The 20633-nt window shown below is 38.3% G+C and overlaps 3 protein-coding genes across 4 annotated transcripts in view; 2 read left to right on the top strand and 1 right to left on the bottom strand.

The window, feature by feature from the left end:
• The first annotated feature begins 4041 nt into the window (after positions 1-4041).
• On the top strand, positions 4042-14177 carry LOC103358479 (calpain-1 catalytic subunit). Of its 2 annotated transcripts, XM_008283474.1 has the most exons (23): positions 4042-4166; positions 5264-5281; positions 6214-6460; positions 7211-7280; positions 7357-7475; positions 7563-7696; positions 7829-7997; positions 8142-8225; positions 8316-8401; positions 8487-8561; positions 9500-9660; positions 10459-10628; positions 10753-10764; positions 11231-11442; positions 11532-11571; positions 11678-11743; positions 12194-12251; positions 12445-12509; positions 12631-12699; positions 12787-12865; positions 12958-13071; positions 13157-13215; positions 13299-14177. In XM_008283474.1, the coding sequence occupies exons 3-23, from the start codon at positions 6215-6217 to the stop codon at positions 13323-13325; spliced, it is 2115 nt and encodes a 704-aa protein (XP_008281696.1). In that variant the 5' UTR covers positions 4042-4166; positions 5264-5281; position 6214; the 3' UTR covers positions 13326-14177. The 2 variants fall into 2 exon arrangements, with proteins under 2 accessions (XP_008281696.1, XP_008281697.1); XM_008283475.1 differs by lacking the exon at positions 5264-5281.
• Positions 14178-14345: 168 nt separating this feature from the next.
• mrpl14 (mitochondrial ribosomal protein L14) overlaps positions 14346-20633 on the bottom strand; it is a 16406-nt gene continuing 10118 nt past the window's right edge. Inside the window, exons 4-6 of the mRNA XM_008283470.1 lie at positions 16505-16540; positions 16194-16296; positions 14346-14796 (exon numbers count right to left, since the gene is read on the bottom strand). Coding sequence (XP_008281692.1) covers positions 14430-14796; positions 16194-16273 — 447 coding nt within the window. The 5' untranslated portion in view covers positions 16274-16296; positions 16505-16540 and the 3' untranslated portion in view covers positions 14346-14429. The remainder of the gene's footprint in view (positions 14797-16193; positions 16297-16504; positions 16541-20633) is intronic.
• Positions 17988-20633, top strand: part of LOC103358477 (transmembrane protein 63B-like) — a 25434-nt gene continuing 22788 nt past the window's right edge. The window contains exon 1 of the mRNA XM_008283471.1: positions 17988-18266. The gene's annotated coding sequence lies outside the window, so the exon portion shown is untranslated. The remainder of the gene's footprint in view (positions 18267-20633) is intronic.

Raw genomic sequence — 20633 nt, 5'->3', positions numbered from 1 at the left:
AACATTATACCACATAAAAGTCTGCATGCTTGAGTTGGAGCCATTTTCAGTTCTGTATTTTTTGACTCGAAACAAAGTCAAAAGTTGTTCAAAGTATGTACAAAACAAGACAAGGGTCAAAATGTCTTAAAATGTTCAAAAATGATTTGATACCTGTCAAAATATACACATAAATTGTCCCAAATAACAGAAACTTTTTCCAGAATGAATTAAAATTTGGGCAAGTTGGCAAAAACATATTTTAAAATGAACAAAATTACTTAAAATTTCTCGAGAATGATTCAACTTAAAATAATGTTTTTTTTTTAAAAAGCACAAAATGATTCAAAACCTGTCCAGCATGAATAAAAACTAATCCAGAAGGGACTATAATTTGGATAGAATAACTCAAAAATAGACCAAAATGATTTTTTTTTTTTTAAAAAAAGCACAAAGTGACTTATAATTTGTCAAAAATGATTCAAAGTTGTCCGGAATGACTCAAAATTTGTAGAAAAGCTTGCTTTGCAAGTAGAGGTCCTCAGACCCTAATTAGTTCCTGGAGTGCACTGACGGCAGTGGGAGGAGCCTAAGAATTAAAGTTGCAGGTCAACAACCATACAAGGTGAAGAACACAAGCATGTTGTAGAGCTAAGGGGGAACTGCTGACCAGAATGAGACTTTTCTGTGATTTTGTCAGTATAAGTGACCTTTTTTTTACACTTTACATAGTCATTTTGTTCACTGTTGAAATAAAAAATAATACTCAGAGTCGCTTTAAAGCCCCCAGAAACTACTACTTATTCTTAATAACGTAACATAAGAGGGTGTGATTTGAAGGGTGACAGTAACACGATCAGCAGTTGACACTATCAGAATTCATCAACCCACCAAATGTTGATGAATTCTGATAGTGTCAACTGCTGATTTCAAACAGATCTCGACCCTTTAAAAGAGTAAGAAGAGAGGTGCAACAATAAATCTGGTCGAAATTTGACTAAAGAAAGCTAATTTATAAATTATGCTTTCAGGACCTACAACATCATCATATTTGATATTTGGTTGCAAATCTTGCATCAGTGTCAACAACTCAGGAGATACTTGTTTTCTTCTGGCAATACCTGGGCCTGTATTTAATCCTGTATTTTAACGATTTCTCCCATTTTGCATCTTGTTTTGTATGATTCAGTCAGTTTATATCACAGTCAAATACCACAATGCCCTGACACGGCATTCATATCCGAATCCAGTGCAACAGAAGTGACACAAACCCATGGCTGTTTTATGAAGAAACAAATCCTTGTTTGTCTGTCAACTTTCAGCCTGATAGGTGTGGTTGCTGGAGACCTTTAGCCACTACAGTCATTTACTGCACATTATCTCTCAAGTGACTCATAGTCATTTCAGACTGCGGGGGTCATAAGAGGACTAACACAGATCCTCAGACAAGTTCATCCAGGTGACAATTATGTGAGCTAATTATTAATCTTTACACGGGGGATATTTTGTACGTCACTGTCAGCACTGTAGTTTCCATTTCTTAAAGACAATTAAAAAAAAATACCTTGTATGGCCAATTCTTGTGACGTTCACTGACTCATGAGAGGTTTGTTTTCTGTTTTAGTAAATCTGTGTTTATGAAATCCATTTTTATGGTTTTGCACTCTGAGCTAATCTAATTAGCTCTATGTTTCTGGGAATTCAACATTAGATAATCCCCAGTGTTATAGTCGGTGATTTATTCATCCAGAATTGAGACAACATAAGCGCTACTGTATATTATTGATAACAATATGTTTAGTTTTTAACACATTCATAGGAACAACTCTGCCACTAATTTAAATTGACTTTCTGATTGAACCTGTCTTATTTTTTGACATCCCACACACATATATATAGTAGTGGAAAGTACAGTCACTGACAAAAGTTTTGTCTCCTATCCACATTGTAAGAACAACAAATAATAACTTCACTTGTAGTTGATCTATTGGAATCAGAAATGGCTTATATGAAATGCAAAACCTTCTAGATTATGCCGAATACACCAATTTTTTTTTTTTTTTTTTTTTAATCAGTCATCGAGTTTTATCATTTAATTAGGACAGAAAGGTCAGGTTTTGCTTGGACAAAAGTATTGTCACATACAAAATCAATGTAGAAACTATTCATATACTTTATTATGAAACATGCTACAATAACATCAGAACATTAAGTCATGGTGCATTGTAAAAAAAATAAAAATAAATGTATATCATCTATGACTGGAGGACTGCATCTATTCAGTTTGGCAATGACTCAAATCAATTATTGATAAAGTTATCTGGAATGGCAAAGAAAGCAGTCTTGCAGGACTCCCAGAGTTCATCAAGATTCTTCAGTTTCACCTTCCAAACTTCCTCCTTCATTTTACCCCAGACATAATGTTCATGTCTGGTGACTGGGTTGGCCAGTTCTGTGGCACCTTGGCCTTCTTTGCTTTCAGGAACTTTGACGTTGAGATTGAAGTATGAGAAGGAGTGCCATCCTGCTCCAGAATTTTCCCCCAGAGAACCACAGAACCATTCTGTGTGGTTTGGAGTTCCATTTTGAACTCTTTATCATTAATATCTATTTTATTAAGCCAATAATGTAAATGTTCCTAAATAAAAATGGATATCGTGATCACATTTTAGCTCAGGGAGACCTTAAAATCATTTACGAACAAATCTGTTGACAGAAAGTCAAACAAGATCCAAATTTCCCAATCAAATACATAAAACTAATCTCTAAAACTTGCATTCATATCTTCAATATTATTCAAAGGAGCTTCATGATTCATTGTAAATTAATTTACTGTAAATATAATTCCTCTTTATTTGTTTCATTAATTCAAAAATGATCCTGACCTGTGATAAATTTCAAATAATGACTTGTGGTGTGTTTTAAAAAGACAGTCACAGTAGCAACAACAGACCCTGACAGAATATAAATAGATTCCACTAACCTCTTAAGACCTGGGGTTCAAATGACTGGACATCACATTTGGGTAATATTACCACAGTAGATTTTTTTTTTAATCTATTTTTATTATTGTTATAATTTTATTGTTATTTATTCTATATATTATTCTTTTAAAATATTTGTAATATATTTTATAAATATATTTTTGTATTCTTTTTTCTTTTTTATTTGATCAAATAGTGAAGAGAAATTTTAAAAAAATGCATATCAAACAAGAGCTTGGGTCTTAAGAGGTTAATGCTGAGTTTAAATTTTTATTTTTTTATATCAGACTAAAATAAAGCAAAACAATACTGCCAACAAAGTTATTCCTTTATCATGAAATCAACAAACTCACTGTCTATTTTACACATTGTCTTAAACTCTACAATATACATGTTGAAACATTGTAATGTATACAATTACACTAAGACTATCTTATAAAATTAAAATGGATTTGAAAAATTAATTAGAATTTTCTTGTCTAAATTGAGTCATTAAAGGTTCCTTCATGAAATCTACCACCAAGCGAGGTTCCACAGGAAGCACTAAATCCTCATTCTACATACAGTCGTCCTCAAATGTGTTCATACCCTGCCATTAATGAAGGGAAAAAACAGCTGTCACTGAAAAAAGTTGAAATTGACAAAAGTAATAATAAATAAAAAATGTAATGAAAATCATGACATTGCATGATGGGACCAGTTAAGTAATATTTTGTTGAACAACCCTTTGAGCCAATCACTGCAATCAAGTGTTTTCTGTAACTCTCAATCAGACTTCTGCACCTTAATTATTCTTTTCAACCCCAATTCAAAAGCAATGTCTTATTTCACTAAATTATCATTTAGTATTTTTTTTAATTACTTTTTTTCAGTTTCTAGTTATTTGAGTGACTATTGTGAATTTTGCATTTTCTTTAATGGAAGGATCTGAATACATTTGAGGACGACTGTAAATAAATCCTCAGTCTAAGAGAGTATGGGAGCTCTTTAGTGCCTCCAGCGGCGGAATGCGGAACTGCAGCGGCTCCTCCTCCTGCAGGGGCTGGTCCTCCTCCGATCGTGCGCATGTGTGTGTGTGTGAGTGTGAGCGTGCGTGCAGAGTGGAGAGTGTTGGACCAAACCACTGCCCCCTTTTCACAGATTCCCGACATTATCACCCCGAGACTGCTACTGGAGAAGATCTAAGTTTCCTTCAAAGCGGTGGTGAGTGTAGTCGCTTTTATTCTGAGTGGATCCGGAGGTTAACGGTGCCGGATGGATTTTTTTTTTTTTTAATGATCATTATTGCAGCGCAGGCCACCGTGTTTGCAAGATCCTGCACACTGTAGCTCTAATAATAGTCAACACGGTACCAGCTGTCTTGTTCGGGCTCAAGGATTTCATTCAGATTTTTACCCTCGGAGTGAAATAAGTTGTGTTGCTGTGGGTGAATCTTTGAAGCAGACTTCTAGGCCGGTGCGCATAAACACGGGGCCTGTGTGTACTTTTGAACAGGTGCAGCTGAGCTTAAACATGCCTCACATACAGGGAGCTTTGAAAGGCCTCTGAATTCACAAAGGATTTAACAAAGTGGCCAACACGGGTGCTCAGAGTGGATGGGGACACCAGTGCTGTGATCTGACAGAGAGGATGTTGTGTTTAGGGCTATTGTTGAGGTTGTGGTTCCTATAGATGACATCATGACCACAGTACAGCACGGATCAGCTCTTCTTTTGGGTTAAAGGGAGATATCCTTTTAGTCAGTAGTTTGACAGAGCAGAGGGACATTCCTGCAGACTCTACAGGCGTGTGTGGGGCCTCAGAGTCGGGGGCCAACCCTATAAACAAAGTCCTTGTTTCTATCAAAAGCACAGCCTGTTTTGCACACCAACACTTGTCTCTCGCTGAATCATCTTTCTCCTGGTCCCTCACTGCCATCCTAGGTCCCCCTCCTCCTCCTCCTCCTCCTACTTTCACTGCCTGGACTGTTTACCAAATTCAGCCCATTAGGATTCCTTTCGAGTGGAGCAGAGCTGCAGAAAAGATGCAAGTGTTTCCAGCATTGATTCAGAAAGGGCCACCCAAGTTACAACGTACAATCCAGCAGGCATTTCCTCCATGTGTTAGGTTTTTGTAACTTTACTCGAGGTTGTGATAAAAGAAAATCAAGCACAGAGAAGGTAACAAAGACCTCCCGGGCCCTGTGTACATCCCTGCACCTGAGGATCCGAATTATTAGAAAGAGAAAAGCATTTTTGTCTTGGCTGAATTGTCAATGATGACCTTTCTCTCTCTGTTTTGTGTCTCACTCTTCTTCTCAGCCTGCCCATAAACACCAGGTATCATGTTTCCAACTTCTTTTGTTATTCCTGGAGGTGTTTTTTTTTATGTTTAAGGTGGTGGTTATTATCTCACATTTCTCCATCATCCATTTCTTTTTCTGTACATGCTGTCTGTATAAGATTTTATTTCTCTGCTGGCCATTCATTTATGTCTGTTTATAACTAAAGCTTCCACAGCAGCACATTTACTTTGAGTTTAACCCACCGTTACTTCTTGAGGTTAAAATAGAAAATGCGCTTGGTTGTTCGAAGTATTGTAGGAGAAAAGAGCTTAATGACCACTTTTTGCAGGGTTTGCCTTTTGCAAGGTTGTAGCCTGGGATTTGGGGTCGTGAGTCTGAACTATGTAAACCTCATTGCTCTCAAAAGACACAAGAATAAAAAATGTTTCCTTAAACACAGTTAATCAATTAATTGCTTAACAATCAATACTTTATTTCCCATCACGACACTATAAATGATGATTCAAAGTTTTTCCCTCAGTGCCAGGACTAAAAGATTGGAGAAGAAATGCTGAGTCCGTTATGTAATTATTATTTCATTGGCTTAAATGTAGACGAATTTAAACATATTGAGTCTAAAATTGCAGGAGTTACATTATGAAATCCTCAGGTTGTTTTTAAGTTTTCAGACTTTTTAACCATAATGCATGAGTACAAACAATCAGACCCTGACCTCAGTTTCCTCACTGGCTACAGCCTCAGCTTTGTGCTACTTGCAGGCTAACTACGTAATGCAGAATCCATGGGCTGTCACACGTGGGGTTTCCAATTAGCTGAAAGCACATTTATTTATATTTTTTCTAAACACACTCCTGATTGCTGTGCTGTAACTCTTAAACAAGAGCGTGTCGCTGATTAGCCTGCTGCTATTTATAGTTGGCAGCGTGCATACCCACCCACCGGCTCCATATTTTTATCTTTCACCAGTATGTATCCGACTGGAGGGATATCTGCGAGCATACACGCCAACAGGCTGCGGGCAGAAGGAATGGGCTCCAAGGACCAGGCCGTGCAATTCAACAACCAGGACTACGAGGCGCTGAAGCAGGAATGCGTGGAGTCCGGCTCCCTGTTTGAAGACCCCTGTTTCCCTGCTGAGCCTCCATCTCTGGGCTTTAAGGAGCTCGCACCATATTCCTCTAAAACTAGAGATGTGGAGTGGATGAGGCCCACGGTGAGAAAACTGAAAAGAAAAAGTAACAGCTTGCTTAACTCTTTTCGAGCCTTTTGGAGTCTTTTGGACCCCAGGCCATTTGGTTTAGGTGATAGGTATTGTTTTTTTATTTTTGAAGATTTTTTTTCTTTAAGTGTAAAAAGAGGGACATGTGTCATGCATTTGGAACCAAAAATATGTCAACTTATCAGAAATTGTATTTAACATAGTATAAAAGTCTATAATGAATACCAATAAATATTTTGCACATGTTCTTTCTTGGGGTCCAATGGACACCGAAAGACCTTCTACATATGGCAACATGAAAGTCCTGAATAGGGTTAATGTTAGCATTATATGAGGACGTAGAAGTACAAATACACTTCTAGAGCTAGAGATAAAGTAATCATTGCTGTAAATCCTTCTTATGCAGTATTTCACAACTGGCTGTTGCTGATGATGACTGGAACTTAAACTTCATATAAACAAACATATCGGTGACACTGTCTCATGTCGCGTCTGCAGGCCCAGACAGAATAGGACAAGTAGGGACAGGGAGCTTCTCGGGCCACTGCAGCTGTTGTTATCTCATAGCATTCTCTGACCGCTCCCTCGCTGTGACATGTGTTTACACTGCCTCAATAAAACACAGGAACCTGGCACGTATGTGCAAGAAAAGCAATGATTCGAAAGAAGTGGCGCCTCAACAGAAACTGTAAAATGTCTTCATTGGTCTGAAGGGGTGACTTTGGATATTATATTTCTCTATAGGAACTGACAGACGACCCTCAGTTCATCGTGGGTGGTGCCACCAGAACAGACATCTGTCAGGGAGCTCTGGGTGAGTCCTTGATGTTAAATCTGTCATTAAAAAAACAGTTGGATGGACGTTTCTATATGTTTCTTCTCACTTGCAGGTGACTGCTGGCTCTTAGCAGCCATCGCCTCTCTCACCCTGAACGAGAGGCTTCTCCACCGGGTCGTTCCGCACGGTCAGTCTTTCCAAGATGACTATGCTGGAATCTTCCACTTCCAGGTACTTTAGGATCATCTGCTACTCTTTTCTTTTCCTTTCCAAGCAGTTTAAATAGATGATGTTCTTGATTATTGCTTCGTGTTGCAGTTCTGGCAGTTTGGCGAGTGGGTAGATGTTGTGATTGATGATCGATTGCCTGTCAAAGACGGGGAGATCATGTTTGTCCATTCAGCGGAGGGCAACGAGTTCTGGAGTGCACTCCTGGAGAAGGCTTATGCCAAGTAGGTATTGTATTGAAAGCTCCTGCCCAGTTTCTGCATTATTCAGCATGAGCGTATTTAGTTGGAAGTCGTATTCTGAAGTGCTGCAGTTTAGGGCAATCAAACTGAAATGTGTTCTTAATGTGCTGTCAGGCTGAATGGCTCCTATGAGGCTCTGTCTGGGGGAAGCACCACGGAAGGGTTTGAGGACTTCACTGGTGGTGTTTCTGAGATGTACGAGCTCCGCAAGGCTCCCAGAGACCTGCACAGGATAATCGCCAAAGCCCTGGAGAGAGGCTCCCTGCTGGGCTGCTCTATCGATGTAAGTGCTAAAAAAGACACGACCGCACCACCGACATCAATATTGCATCTTGAGAAGGCCACTTACATTAAAAGCACCTCTATTTATTTCTGTGCAATGCAATTCCTACTTGGATGTAGCAATTGTGTTTTCGTATTAATACAGATCACCAGCGCCTTCGACATGGAGGCTGTTACGTTCAGGAAGCTTGTCAAGGGTCACGCCTACTCAGTCACTGGGCTGAAGGAGGTCAGTGTGTGCATGACTCATTTGTCTTCAGTTATCATTACGCATGCTGGTTATGATTTTAAATTTCCCGTCACACTGGGGTTTATGTAGGTGGATTTCCGTGGCGACATGGTACGTCTGATCCGAATACGTAACCCTTGGGGCCAGGTGGAGTGGACTGGTGCCTGGAGTGACAAGTGAGTGTGCCCAGGCGTAAATAATATATCTGAGTACGAAAAGTTTTCACCCATTTTGTTAATATCACCTTCATGTCATCTGTAGCTCCCCTGAATGGGATGAGATCGACCCCTCTGAACAAGAAGATTTGCATCTGAAGATGGAAGACGGAGAGTTTTGGTAAGATGTCCAAATATGGGAATTTTTATATACTGGAGGGATTTTAAACAAATAAATTTCCTTGCTTCTTTGGCTAGTCAGATGAGAAGATTATTACCACTCTGGTGTCTGTATGCGGAATTTTAAACACCAAAGTCAAGAGACTGTTAGCTCAACTTAGCACATGTACTAAAATGGGGGAACACCTCCACATCAACTCGTGGCCCCACATTTTTGTGCGTGTTCTGAGTGCAGTAAATGCCCCTGTAGAACCTCTTTTAGTGCTATTTCTGGGGGAGAAAATAGTACCTATTTTTGGATAGGTATTTCTAAGCTGCCCTGAAACACTGCTGTGCAGAGTTGATCCTGACTGGTTAAACTTGAGGAAGACGACAACAACAACAAATGCTGGGGGTTTTTTCTGCCTTTAAAATGTCCTATTCGAGTGGCAGTCTTTTCATCTAATATCACCACCACCAACGTAAATATACAGCAGAGCAGCAGCCATCTTTCATTGTTCTTTTTCATACCTTGTTATTGAACTCAAGCTACATTCACTGTTGTTTCGACACTGACATTGTGGTTGAAGCTGTTGCAAAATGACTCTCATCTCATCTCGTGCGGCCAGTGGATCTGACACCCCAATGAACCACCTGATGCCAGCCCTCATTTCCTGTAGTGGAAAGGTGTCTCTATGTGGTAAAATTTACCCTTAAGCACCTCTAAAGCTCACTTATAAATATGCTTTATATTGTCTGTTTAATCGGTGCAAATACACATTAAACAGGACACAATCACTGACTTCCTGGAGTCTTGTGTGTATGCTTATTGTACAGACTAATAAGATACAAAGTGTTGTCTCCTGGCTCCATCTCCTGGCTCATTATGACAGTAGTATCAATTTGCTTGTCTAAGTTTTTGCAAGAATTGTTTAAAAAATGTGCACTCTCATCCTCCAGGATGTCCTTCAGTGATTTCACAAGGCAGTTTTCGCGACTGGAGATCTGCAACTTGACTCCAGATGCTCTGAGTGAGGACAGCGTCAGCCACTGGAACACCATCAAGTTCTATGGCACGTGGAGGAGAGGAAGCACCGCTGGGGGCTGCAGGAACAATCCCAGTGAGTCACAGCCATATACAAACAAAGCATCTTTCATGTTCGAGTGTCACACCGACATAGATAATACCACTTGTGAAGTAATTCATTGATAATAGCTCTCTGTCACACCCACACACACATCGAGGAAATTATCGAAATCTAAGCTCAAAATCATGATATTTCATAAAACTCTCCTAACAGTACCAAAAATAGTACGTTTCCTGTAACCAGATTCTGTAAAAAAAAAACGAAAAATTCTGTGCTCTTTGGTGCAACCGTGAATCGTGCCACTGGTGACTTAGTTGACAACAATTGCGTCATAAAAATTCAGGAACTTTTTGGCTGAACCGGGCTGAACTTCAGGTTGGGTTAACTTTGAGCAGGATAGGAAGCAATTATGAAAACAAATCCAAAAACTTAAGTGTTAAAATATCCATTGTGTGTACAGTCATAATAATTTCCAGTATTGCTAACACTTGTGGGCACTTGGAAAAATACATTGTACATGTTGATTGCAGTTTTTTTTTTTTTGTAAAATAAATTATCAAAGAAATGTTACTTTTGTTTTATTTTATTTTATTTTAATATAATTTATGGCACTATACGTTTCTTACACTGCTTAAAATTTTTGTTTAGTTCTCTCTCCCTTTAGTCACGGTTTTTCTATTTCCATAAAGGTTTATATATACTTTATATTGCAGTGAAAAATGGGCCCACGATGAGAAAAGATGTTCAAAGTTCAAAGCATTAACATGTAAACCTGTCGTCTAATGTACTGTAGGACTATGAAACAATAACACAAACTCACCATCCGTGCAGACACGTTTTGGATCAACCCTCAGTATAAGATCACGCTGCTGGAGGAGGATGACGACCCAGAGGACGATGAGGTGGCGTGCAGTTTTTTAGTCGCTCTTATGCAGAAGGACCGCCGCAGATATCGCCGCCACGGTCAGGACATGCACACCATCGGCTTTGCTCTCTACGAGGTGAGATCAGAGATGGAAAATCTGGATCCATTCTTGTGTTTTTTCACTTGTTTACATTGCATGTTTTTTTTTTTTAAATAATATTGGGTTCTTTCATTTATGTTTCCTCTATCTTCTTTTGCAGATTCCAGATGAGGTAGGCAGAGCATCACTTTCTATTACTGTTTATTCAACCAAAAAAATTCAAATACATCACAGTCTATCCCACTGTCTGAGAGAATGGTCATGTTTTAGCCAATTTACTGTAAATGATGTGTATTTTACAATACTGCTGGTCATGCTAGTTTTTTTTTTTAAAGCATTTTATCTGCATGTCTGCACATTTTGTCCATCACAATATTTTAATCAGTACACATACACACACATTACATGCAGTATAACCAGTCCACATAGTCAAATGCATTGGCAGATTTGTACATTTTTTTCAGTCCTATATGAAAGTCCATTTTCATCGAAATGCAAAGAAGTTAAAAAAAAAAAAATCTGTCTTATACGTTGTAAAATTGTTAGCAGTAATGTAAAGTATACGTGATTTCAATTAAGTGGACTTTAAAACATGCAAATGCATCTTAAACCCATGTACTGTTTCATGCTGCCCTCAGTTCAAAGGCTGCCAGAATGTCCATCTGAAGAAAAATTTCTTTTTGACCCATTCATCGTGTGCTCGCTCCGAGACCTTCATCAACCTGCGGGAGGTGAGTACTCGGCTGCGTCTGCCTCCTGGAGAATACCTCATCGTCCCCTCCACCTTCGAAGCCGGTAAAGAGGCCGACTTTGTCCTCAGAGTCTTCACAGAAAAGCAGTCGGAAACAGAGTATGTGTCTTTCGCATGTGATTTTGTTTTCTTTTATCTCTAATTGTGACATGTTGGAAAGGAAACCTTAATGTTTTTGTCTGTTGCAGAGAACTTGATGATGAAATCTCTGCCGATCTGGAAGATGATGTACGTATCAGTAACACCTAAACAACACTGTAGGAAATTTAAATGTACAGTGTTAATCGCCTTGCATTTCACACCAGTGCCTTTGTATATTTTTGCTTTTCTACAGGAGGAAATAACGGAAGATGACATTGATGACTCTTTTAAGGCTATGTTTGCTCAACTAGCAGGAGAGGTAGGTTCTGGAAAGGAGGTTTTTCGTAGCCATTTGTATCTTTGTTTTCAGTCATTAATGTACTCACTGACACTACTTATAGTATAAAGGGTTTTCCTGCATACAGGACTTTTTGGTACCTCCCCATAGAAATTGTAGCTAGTGCACCACCGCCAGAAGAACCAGTTTTGTTAACTGAGGTGTAATCTAACAGGCGTTTTTGTTTTTAAAATGGTCAGAAATAATATCTTTTTTAAATAAGAAAACACGGGTTCATTGTCTTTGCTGTATGCAAGTGATTATGCTTATTTTCGTGTGTCATCATCCCCATTCTGAACCAGGAAAACCTTTGGTATCGGTAGTAATAATAGTGGTATTTGCAGTGTAATCGTTTTATGTAACATCTAAACGTCTAAATATACATACTTAAAATAAACCTTGCACATGTTCTTTTCCTCTATACTTTTCCAGGACATGGAGATTTCCATTCGCGAGCTAAGAACCATTCTAAACAGAGTCGTCTCCCGGCGTGAGTTTTTTTGGTTACCTTTAGTACATTTCATATCTGCTGGAAGGTTTTTATGGTGGTAATAAATCTCACCTTACTATATTAAATTCCACCATTGGGTGTACTGCATTCTTTTCCTGAACTAAATTAAGCTGCTGTGTGGCTGTGTCTTTGTTAGCCACGCTGTTTAAGATGAGTGTTTTTGCTATTTCAGACAAGGATCTGAAGACTGACGGCTTCAGTGTGGAATCCTGCAGGACCATGGTCAACCTGATGGATGTATCCTCTTCAGTTATCAGGCGTGAATGGATCAAAAACTTAGCTGCACTGTAGGAAAAACATGCATTTAGCAAAAAAAAACGGTGATTGTAGTTTCAGCCCTTGACGCCATGCTTACCAGAAAGACGGCAGCGCCCGTTTAGGCATGGTGGAGTTTCAAATTCTCTGGAACAAGATCCGAAAGTGGCTGGTAAGAACAAGTGAAATAATACTGATGAACATCACACAGACTTAGCATTGCTGTAGTTCTGTTTACATTTCTGTCTCCATCTCCCAGGTCATTTTTAGACAGTTTGACCTTGACAAATCAGGAGCCATGAGCTCATATGAGATGCGACTTGCTGTGGAGGCAGCAGGTATAACGATTAAGAGCATTTATATATAGTATTCATGTTCACAGATGGGAATTGCAGGCCTGACTTTAAACTTTTGTTGTGTCCCTGTGTAGGTTTTAAACTGAACAACACACTGAACCAGTGTCTGGTAGCTCGGTACGCAGAGAACGAGATGATTGACTTTGACAACTTCATCTGCTGCTTGGTTAAACTTGAATCCATGTTCAGTGAGTGGTATTGTTATTCGCCTTCACTGAAATATACACTGTTTGCAGCATATACAATGGAATTAACAAATTGTACATTTAACAGGAGCTTTCCAGCAGTTTAACAAGGATGAATCAGGAGTGGCTGAGATGAATCTCACAGAAGTGAGTTCTGTTGTAAAATAAAAATCTGAGTACATGTTTGTTCCACTTTTCTGTTTGTTCTAATTTTATTTCTCACATTGCAGTGGCTTTATCTGACAATGTGTGGTTGAAGAGGACCATCTTCACTGCTGGAAGTATAGAGCCTGCAGACGGCCACAAGCCTGGAGCTCTGCAGACCCCTCAGCCTGAGTAACCTGCTGATCCTTCTACACATCCCACCTCAGCGTAGCAAAAGAACTGTATGATAGAAAAACCAAATGTTTTAGAAACTATGCAAACTGACAGTATGAAGCAGTCACTGTGCCACATTAGTCTGTCATCACTGTAGAAAGAACAGCATGGCTCTATGCATGACAAAAATCACTAGCTGTAGCGTGCATTGCAAGTTGGTTTTATATTTTCAGTTTTTAGTCTTGCTGTCTGTATCAATGTCAACTGATTGATTAAAAATAATTTCACTGTTATTCTGAAATCTCACTAAAAGCTGTTTGAGGTATTAAATCAAAGTTATTGTTTTTTTTAAAAGTCTTATCGTTTTCTCTTAATCATCCTGTGCTCCTGTTTCACCGCTTTAGAATAGAAAATGGAAGATGGTTGTCTCAGTACTTTCATTTTTACACCTGTAGGTGGCAGTATAGACCTGGCCTGATGTCCAGGAATCTTGTTTTTGGCATTTTACACTGAAGTGTTCTGTATTTTAAGGATGTTCTTTAGCTTAAGTGAAACAGCTGTTTTTGTTCCTCTCACTGGGAGTTTAACTTTTAAGAAGCTGCTAGTGAAGTTGCCTCACATTAATAACAATGATCAGCTCACTAAAGTGACAATTACAGGAATCACATGATACTAAATGCCTTATACTTGACACCATAATGTTATAAACAGCTAATAATAATCATGTACCAGTCATGTGTTTTGTGTTGTGAATGTACATTGTGCCTTCAATAAACATTTCCCTCAAGGTTCATGCTTTGTTTGTTCATAGCAATGTGGGCTTGGCCGCATTTGGCCTCTCAAACCTCACAAGACATTCCTATGCATTCAAGGTAAAGGTTATATTTATTGTAAACATACTGTGAAATACCAAACATGTTGACTCTTTCACTGCTCATATATTAAGAAACAACACAAAATACTAGTCAACAACTGCAACATGATGCGTGTTGTATGTTTATTTAAGATGACATAGACAAGCATACAATGTTCATATACCACAGTTATACAAATGAACTAGCAATTGCCAACACTTTGGAAAAATCTCCCTCCTTTTGGCGTAGCTGTGTGGGTACAGGGACCTTAATCCTTGTTCCTGTAGGATTACCATTGTCCTCAATTAGGACAACATTGTTTGAATCAAAGCGTGGAGTCATGCGTGGGCCGGGCATTTTGTGTCCAATGATTAGCGCTTTCTTTTTCTGTCCTTTGATGGCGAGCAACACCTTGTCGCCAACTTTTCCAACGCCATTCTTGGTGTAGACGTGGATCACTCTTGGTGGACGATGATACGGTGTATTTCCAAGAGAGCTGTTGTCCACGACACGCACTCTTGTCATTTTTTGAATGGCTGCTGCAACAGCAGATACACTGACAAGACAAAAAGGAAATTTGTCATCTTTAACAAGAACGTACAGGAATCCTGCAGGGACATCACTAAAAGCCAACTATAATTAATCATGCAAATAATTAGGCAAAATGGTATAATTTTAAAAACTTGCTGCTTAAACTGTAGTGATTGTATCATCTGAAAAAAATGTTTAAGGATTCAGGAATCGCTCCTTGCGGTCATTTAAGGCAGTAAGCTGTTCTAAGCACAAACTGTAATACATTACCAAAACCAGGAAATTAAGCTATACTGAATGATAGGGAGGCAGACAGACACAACCAGTTGCTGTTGTAGCTGCAAACTGAGTAATGTGGCTTTAATACAATGTAAAATCTAACCCCCATAAATTTTCTCCTTCCGTCCCATCCTGAGACCAGAGGTGACAGAAAACAAGACAACTATAACAGAAGCTATAGTGACTTCACATGGATATAAAATGACATGTATGTCATGTAAATAATTTCCTCTCAATTAAAAAAAGAAATCACAAATCTTCATTACTATTCTTTTATAACATTTACATCATCCATTTCTAAAGTTGTGAATGATTGCCACCCACTGATATTTTAACTATTGTTAACTTACAAAGCTTGCTCATGATGAATCCTTAGATTTGTTGTGGTTTTTAATGCACATTTTTGTAGGGTCATAACTTCAGTTCTAAATTAGCATGGCTGATCTCTATTATAAATGCTACTGTTGGGTCTTAGCCTTAATATTTACAATAGATGGGTTGATCTGCATTTTATAGTTTGATTAAGTTGTATTTTGTGTAATTTGTTTGGTTTTAATCCTTAATATTTAAATTGTTCAGGGAATTTACCATAAACAACACTTTAGGTTACTATTCTCAATATTTGTACTATTTAATTAGATTTTTTGTCTTTACTGAAAAGCACTGTGGCGCAACATGTGTGTCTTTTCATGTGCTACATAAATACCTTTGACCTGACACGACTTGATTATTGATGACTACAGATGTCTCCAGTTTAAAGCTGTCTATTGGAGCTGACTTCAGCCTGCAGACATGTACTGTGTACTTGACACAGTGAGGTTCAAAACTAGTTGTGTTGCAACGAAATCAGGCTGGTACATACAGTTCCTAAACTCAGATTTAAAGCGACCGCATACACTTTCCCCGGAGAGCACACGTAAACAGCATGATAGTGATTCACACTGTCCAGATACAGAAGTTACTTTTAAGTTGTGTATCGAACCTCCGTTGAAGTTACAAAAAACAGAAACCTGTGTCTAGTGGGACCAATGATGCTAGGAAATGGTTTCAACTGTGGTTAATAACTGTTAAATTAACCAAACGACATGGACTACAGTTGCTAGCTGCAAAGTCTTAGCTTTACTGGTCTCCAAAATCTCTTACCTAAAAGTCCTCTGATGGATTATAGACGACGTTTCAACGAGGAGCCCCGTAAAGGACCTTGAAAGCCAGGGAAGAGCCATTACTACAGCATAAACTGTGTCAGCTGGAGAGAGAAATGGTATCAGCGGTTAGCAGCTAATATGCTAAAAGATTAGCAATAGCTAACAATCACACAGTGGGCAGACAAATGTAAACAACGAAGCAGAATTCTTCGTGATTTAAAGTCTCGGTCCCAAATAATAACACAACACAGGCACATTTATATTAGAACGGTCAATTTAAGTTCAAAATGTATAAATTGCTAATGTTACCCTTCTATCATGCTCCATGCCAATGTCAAAAGTGTTACGACATTCAGGCGCGACAAACAGCCCTTGCTGAGCTCCCTGATAAACACAATACGCATTAACATACACTAAAATAATATTTCTGACTACAAAAAAAATGGGCTTTTACTTTGATTTGATATTTATTGTTGAATGTCAACGGGTTGTACTCTTACAAATAAGAATAACCAAAAGAAACCTCAAAACGGTGCACCGCCCTACGTTAGCTTGTTTGTTAGCTTTGTTTTACGTCATAGAGATGCGCCTGGAGGAAACATAGACATAAAACAACATAGAAGCTACATGAACACAAAAGCCTGTACAGCTTTTTGTGTAATTAGAAGAAAACACAAAATAGGCACAGCAATTCGAGTTTGGGCTGAATAGCTTGATTGTTTGAAGGACTGCAGTTTGGGGTCCAGTCAGTCATCAGGACTAAATTAGATGCAACAAGCACTCTGTTGAGATCTTGCATACAGAACTCTGTTAGATCCATATTAAACAACTAGAGAGAAAAAGGAAAACAATAGTTGCAGGGCAGAATTAGGCCATCGTCCATTAATTCTTAAAGAAAAAAAAAACACACACACACACACACATGCATACAGATTTATCACATATCAAATCGAGCCCCCAAAACACACTAAGATGATATAAACTACAAACTCAAGAGCTCAATAAGTTAAAATTGACAAAAGTAATAATAAACAAAAATTTAATGAAAATCATGACACTACTTTTGAATTGTGGTTCAACATAAATATTAAAATAACAACAACAACAACAACAACAACACAGGTAAACAAGCATGATGGGACCAGTAAACTAATATCTTGTTGAACAACTCTTTGAGCCAATCACTGCAATCAAGTGTTTTCTGTAACTCTCAATCAGACTTCTGCACCTGTTGACAGGTATTTTGATTTTGGCCCAATGCTCATCAGCAAAGTGCTCTAATTTGCCCGGGACAGTTTTTTGTTTTATTTATTTAAATTATTCTTTTCAACCACAATTTAACAGCAATGTATTATTTCACTAAATTATAATTTAGTATTTTTTTTTATTTATTATTATTTTTTTCAGTTTCTAGTTATTTGAGTGACTATTGTGATTTTTTCCTTTTCTTTAATGGAAGGGTCTGAATATATTTGAGGACGACTGTACATATTACACACACAAAAAAAACATTTTTTAAAATATCTTGTTTAATTTATTTATTTATTTTGATTTAACTACACATGTCTCAGTGCTTTGGTAATATTGTAAACCTCTTAAATAATCAATCAATTGATTGATTGATTGAAACTGAATTGCATATGAGAGACTGCTGATGTCTATGAAGATGGCGTATGAAGGCACGTCCTCTCTACGTGGTCTACTTCTGCACACGTGACGCTCTAACCCGCACCGACTTTGCCTCCCGTCGGACTGGTTCGGTTAGCGATAGTTGTTCAACCGGCTGACACACACACAGGCACACACAGGCACACACACGACCGTGGCAGCTCACTCTCGTCTACCAGTGCTAACAGATAGTTAGACAGCTCGACTAAATAGCTCCGTCTGGTTAGCCTCGGTGTCGTTGGCCGACAAGCCGTGAGATTTACACTAACAGCGGTCAGATAGCCTCCACCTGTTATTGGCTACACGGACGGGCTAGCTTAGCTAACGTCACCCGTTACAGTAGACTGCTAGCTCACATTAGCAGATTGTGACAGTTTGTTCTACTGCTGCGTATCATAGCAAGGTAAGTTGTTTTTCTTCTAACTCTGTACTCGCTGGTGACTCATGTGTTTAGCTGTCTTCTACGGCGGCGACACTTCACCGTTCGCTACTTGGCTGGAAAACTTAATGGATGCTGTCAGAACAATAAACTCATCCCATTAGCGTTAGGCTAGCCGAGGCAGCAGCATTGAGGTCAACTGTAATGTGAGCTAGTTGTTTCTATAATTAATGCAAGTGAAGCAAAAGTATCTTGTTTGATGGTGGTGTTTTTAGTTTGGTTTGAAAATGAGCAACTCTGACATTCAGTGTTATTTGTCCAACGTGATGTTCGCCTTCTGCTCGGTGTTTGCCGATCATGTTCCTCCTTCTCGTGATTAGATGGATCAATAGCGAGAATGTTTTTCAGATTATCTGCTCGAACCTCCTTATTGCTGCTGGGGGGTTGTTTGTGCGTGGAAGTAAGGCTATACAAGAGGAGACATGGGACAATGCAGCTATAGTTTAAAGTCTGCGTGTTTAGCTGTAGGGTTGAGGGCAGTATTTTGACATGCATTTAGATAAGCAGCGGAAGATCAGCAATTCCTAGAATTCCCCAGCTATCTAACGACATGGCCATTGTTGTGTTGTGGGATTTTTTTGATTTAATTAAATTAAATTTTTTAAAGGTAACAGGATAAACTGATATGGGCTTTGTTGTGGACTGATGACTAGTCACAGCTTGCCTGTGATAGGTAATGCCCTAAGTCTTTCCCTTTGCATAGCCTATAAAGGGATAAACATAAGTTGGCTGAGTCATTTTTGTGATGTAAGCTGCAACAATGAATGAAATCATCGGTTAATTTTCAACTACCAAAAGTAATCAGTACACAATATTCACACCACTATTTAGAAAATTGACTAATCAGTTTAAATAATATTTAAGAGAAAAAAAATAATCACTTTTTTTTTTTTAATTTCAGTTTTTGTAAAATGTAAAATGTGCTAGTTTTTATGGTTGTGGACAAAACAACACATATGTAATTTTGGGCTTTAGGAAACACCGCTCAACATTTTTCACCATTTTCTGATATTTTATAGCTGCAGCTAATCAGTAAATTGAGAATACAGATTAATAGATTGACAATGAAAACGTTTGTTAGTTACAGCCCTAACTGTGGCAGAGTGACATGTTAGAAATATTGATTAAAAAAAAAAACCTTTCAAGAAGAAGTGTCAGTCTGACATTCTTCTGCTGATACTGATTTAATAGAGGCTGGAAAAAGGGCCCCTCTTGACTCCTCACTAAATTTCACTACTTTTTTGATGGAATGTAACATTTTTGTATTTTAACATGCTGAATAGTGACCATTTTTGATTTGATGAAACTTTATTCAGTAGTCATTGCGATCTTAAGATGTGAAGTGGGACGATAAAACCACACCTCAAGCTGAATGCAAAGTGGTACCTTAATATTGCATCAAACGGCCCGGTCTTGAATTAATAATGACACTGAAATGGATATCCTTCACCTCACATTCATGAGACTGGCACCACACAGTCATGTGGTATTATATCTTCATAAATCACTAAAACAATTAATCACTTGAAATAAGCACCCCTGTTCATTTTCCTATAGATCGTAATTAGTTCTGACTTCCATTTACAACCATGAGATACAGTGGAAGCAACACCTCAGTCTTTTCAATGTAGAGGCAATAGCAGAACACTTTCAGTGAGAAAATGCAATTCTTTATTTATACAACAGTAAGAACTTATGCTCCTCTGTCTAATTGTCTTTTATCAAATAGCAACTTTATTTTAGTTATCCATTTATTGTCTACGTTGGTATTATCGTCTCTCTATTGTTAAGTTTATGACATTTCATTGTAAACACTTTTGACCCGCAAACACTGATTTAGTACACATGAATCTTTGTCAGCAGGAGAGAAGATTTTATTTGAAAATGATTTCTTTTATCTTTTTTTCCCCCCACAGTTACATCTAAATGTTCCATAATGCTTTGACGTGATTATGAAACCATACTCAGACATCATCAAAATCTGCAATAATCAAAACTTAAACACAGAGCAGCCGTCAATGATTTACAGGCTAATACAAACAAGGCTAACATGTGCAAATCTCCGTTATCTACCATCAGCATTGTTGGAGGACTCATGCCAAGTTTGATAGTGCTTTGCAGCAGGAAGAAAATGCATTCAAATATAAGGCAGGTTTTTGATTCCACAAGAATAACAGGGGTCCAAAGCAGTGTTTACACATAGTATTAATACTCAGACACGCTAGTACAGTATGGTTACGTTGATTAAATGCATGTGGAAATGCGGCATTCTACGAAATCCACTTGTGTTTGGCTCTTTCATTTCAGGGTGTATCCGGATCGTGTGTTCCT

This window comes from Stegastes partitus, unplaced genomic scaffold, assembly GCF_000690725.1.
Source record: "Stegastes partitus isolate 25-593 unplaced genomic scaffold, Stegastes_partitus-1.0.2 Scaffold314, whole genome shotgun sequence".
NCBI lineage: Eukaryota > Metazoa > Chordata > Actinopteri > Pomacentridae > Stegastes > Stegastes partitus.
Note: the sequence above shows the minus strand (reverse complement) of the source record. Positions and strands in the feature narration are given on the sequence as shown.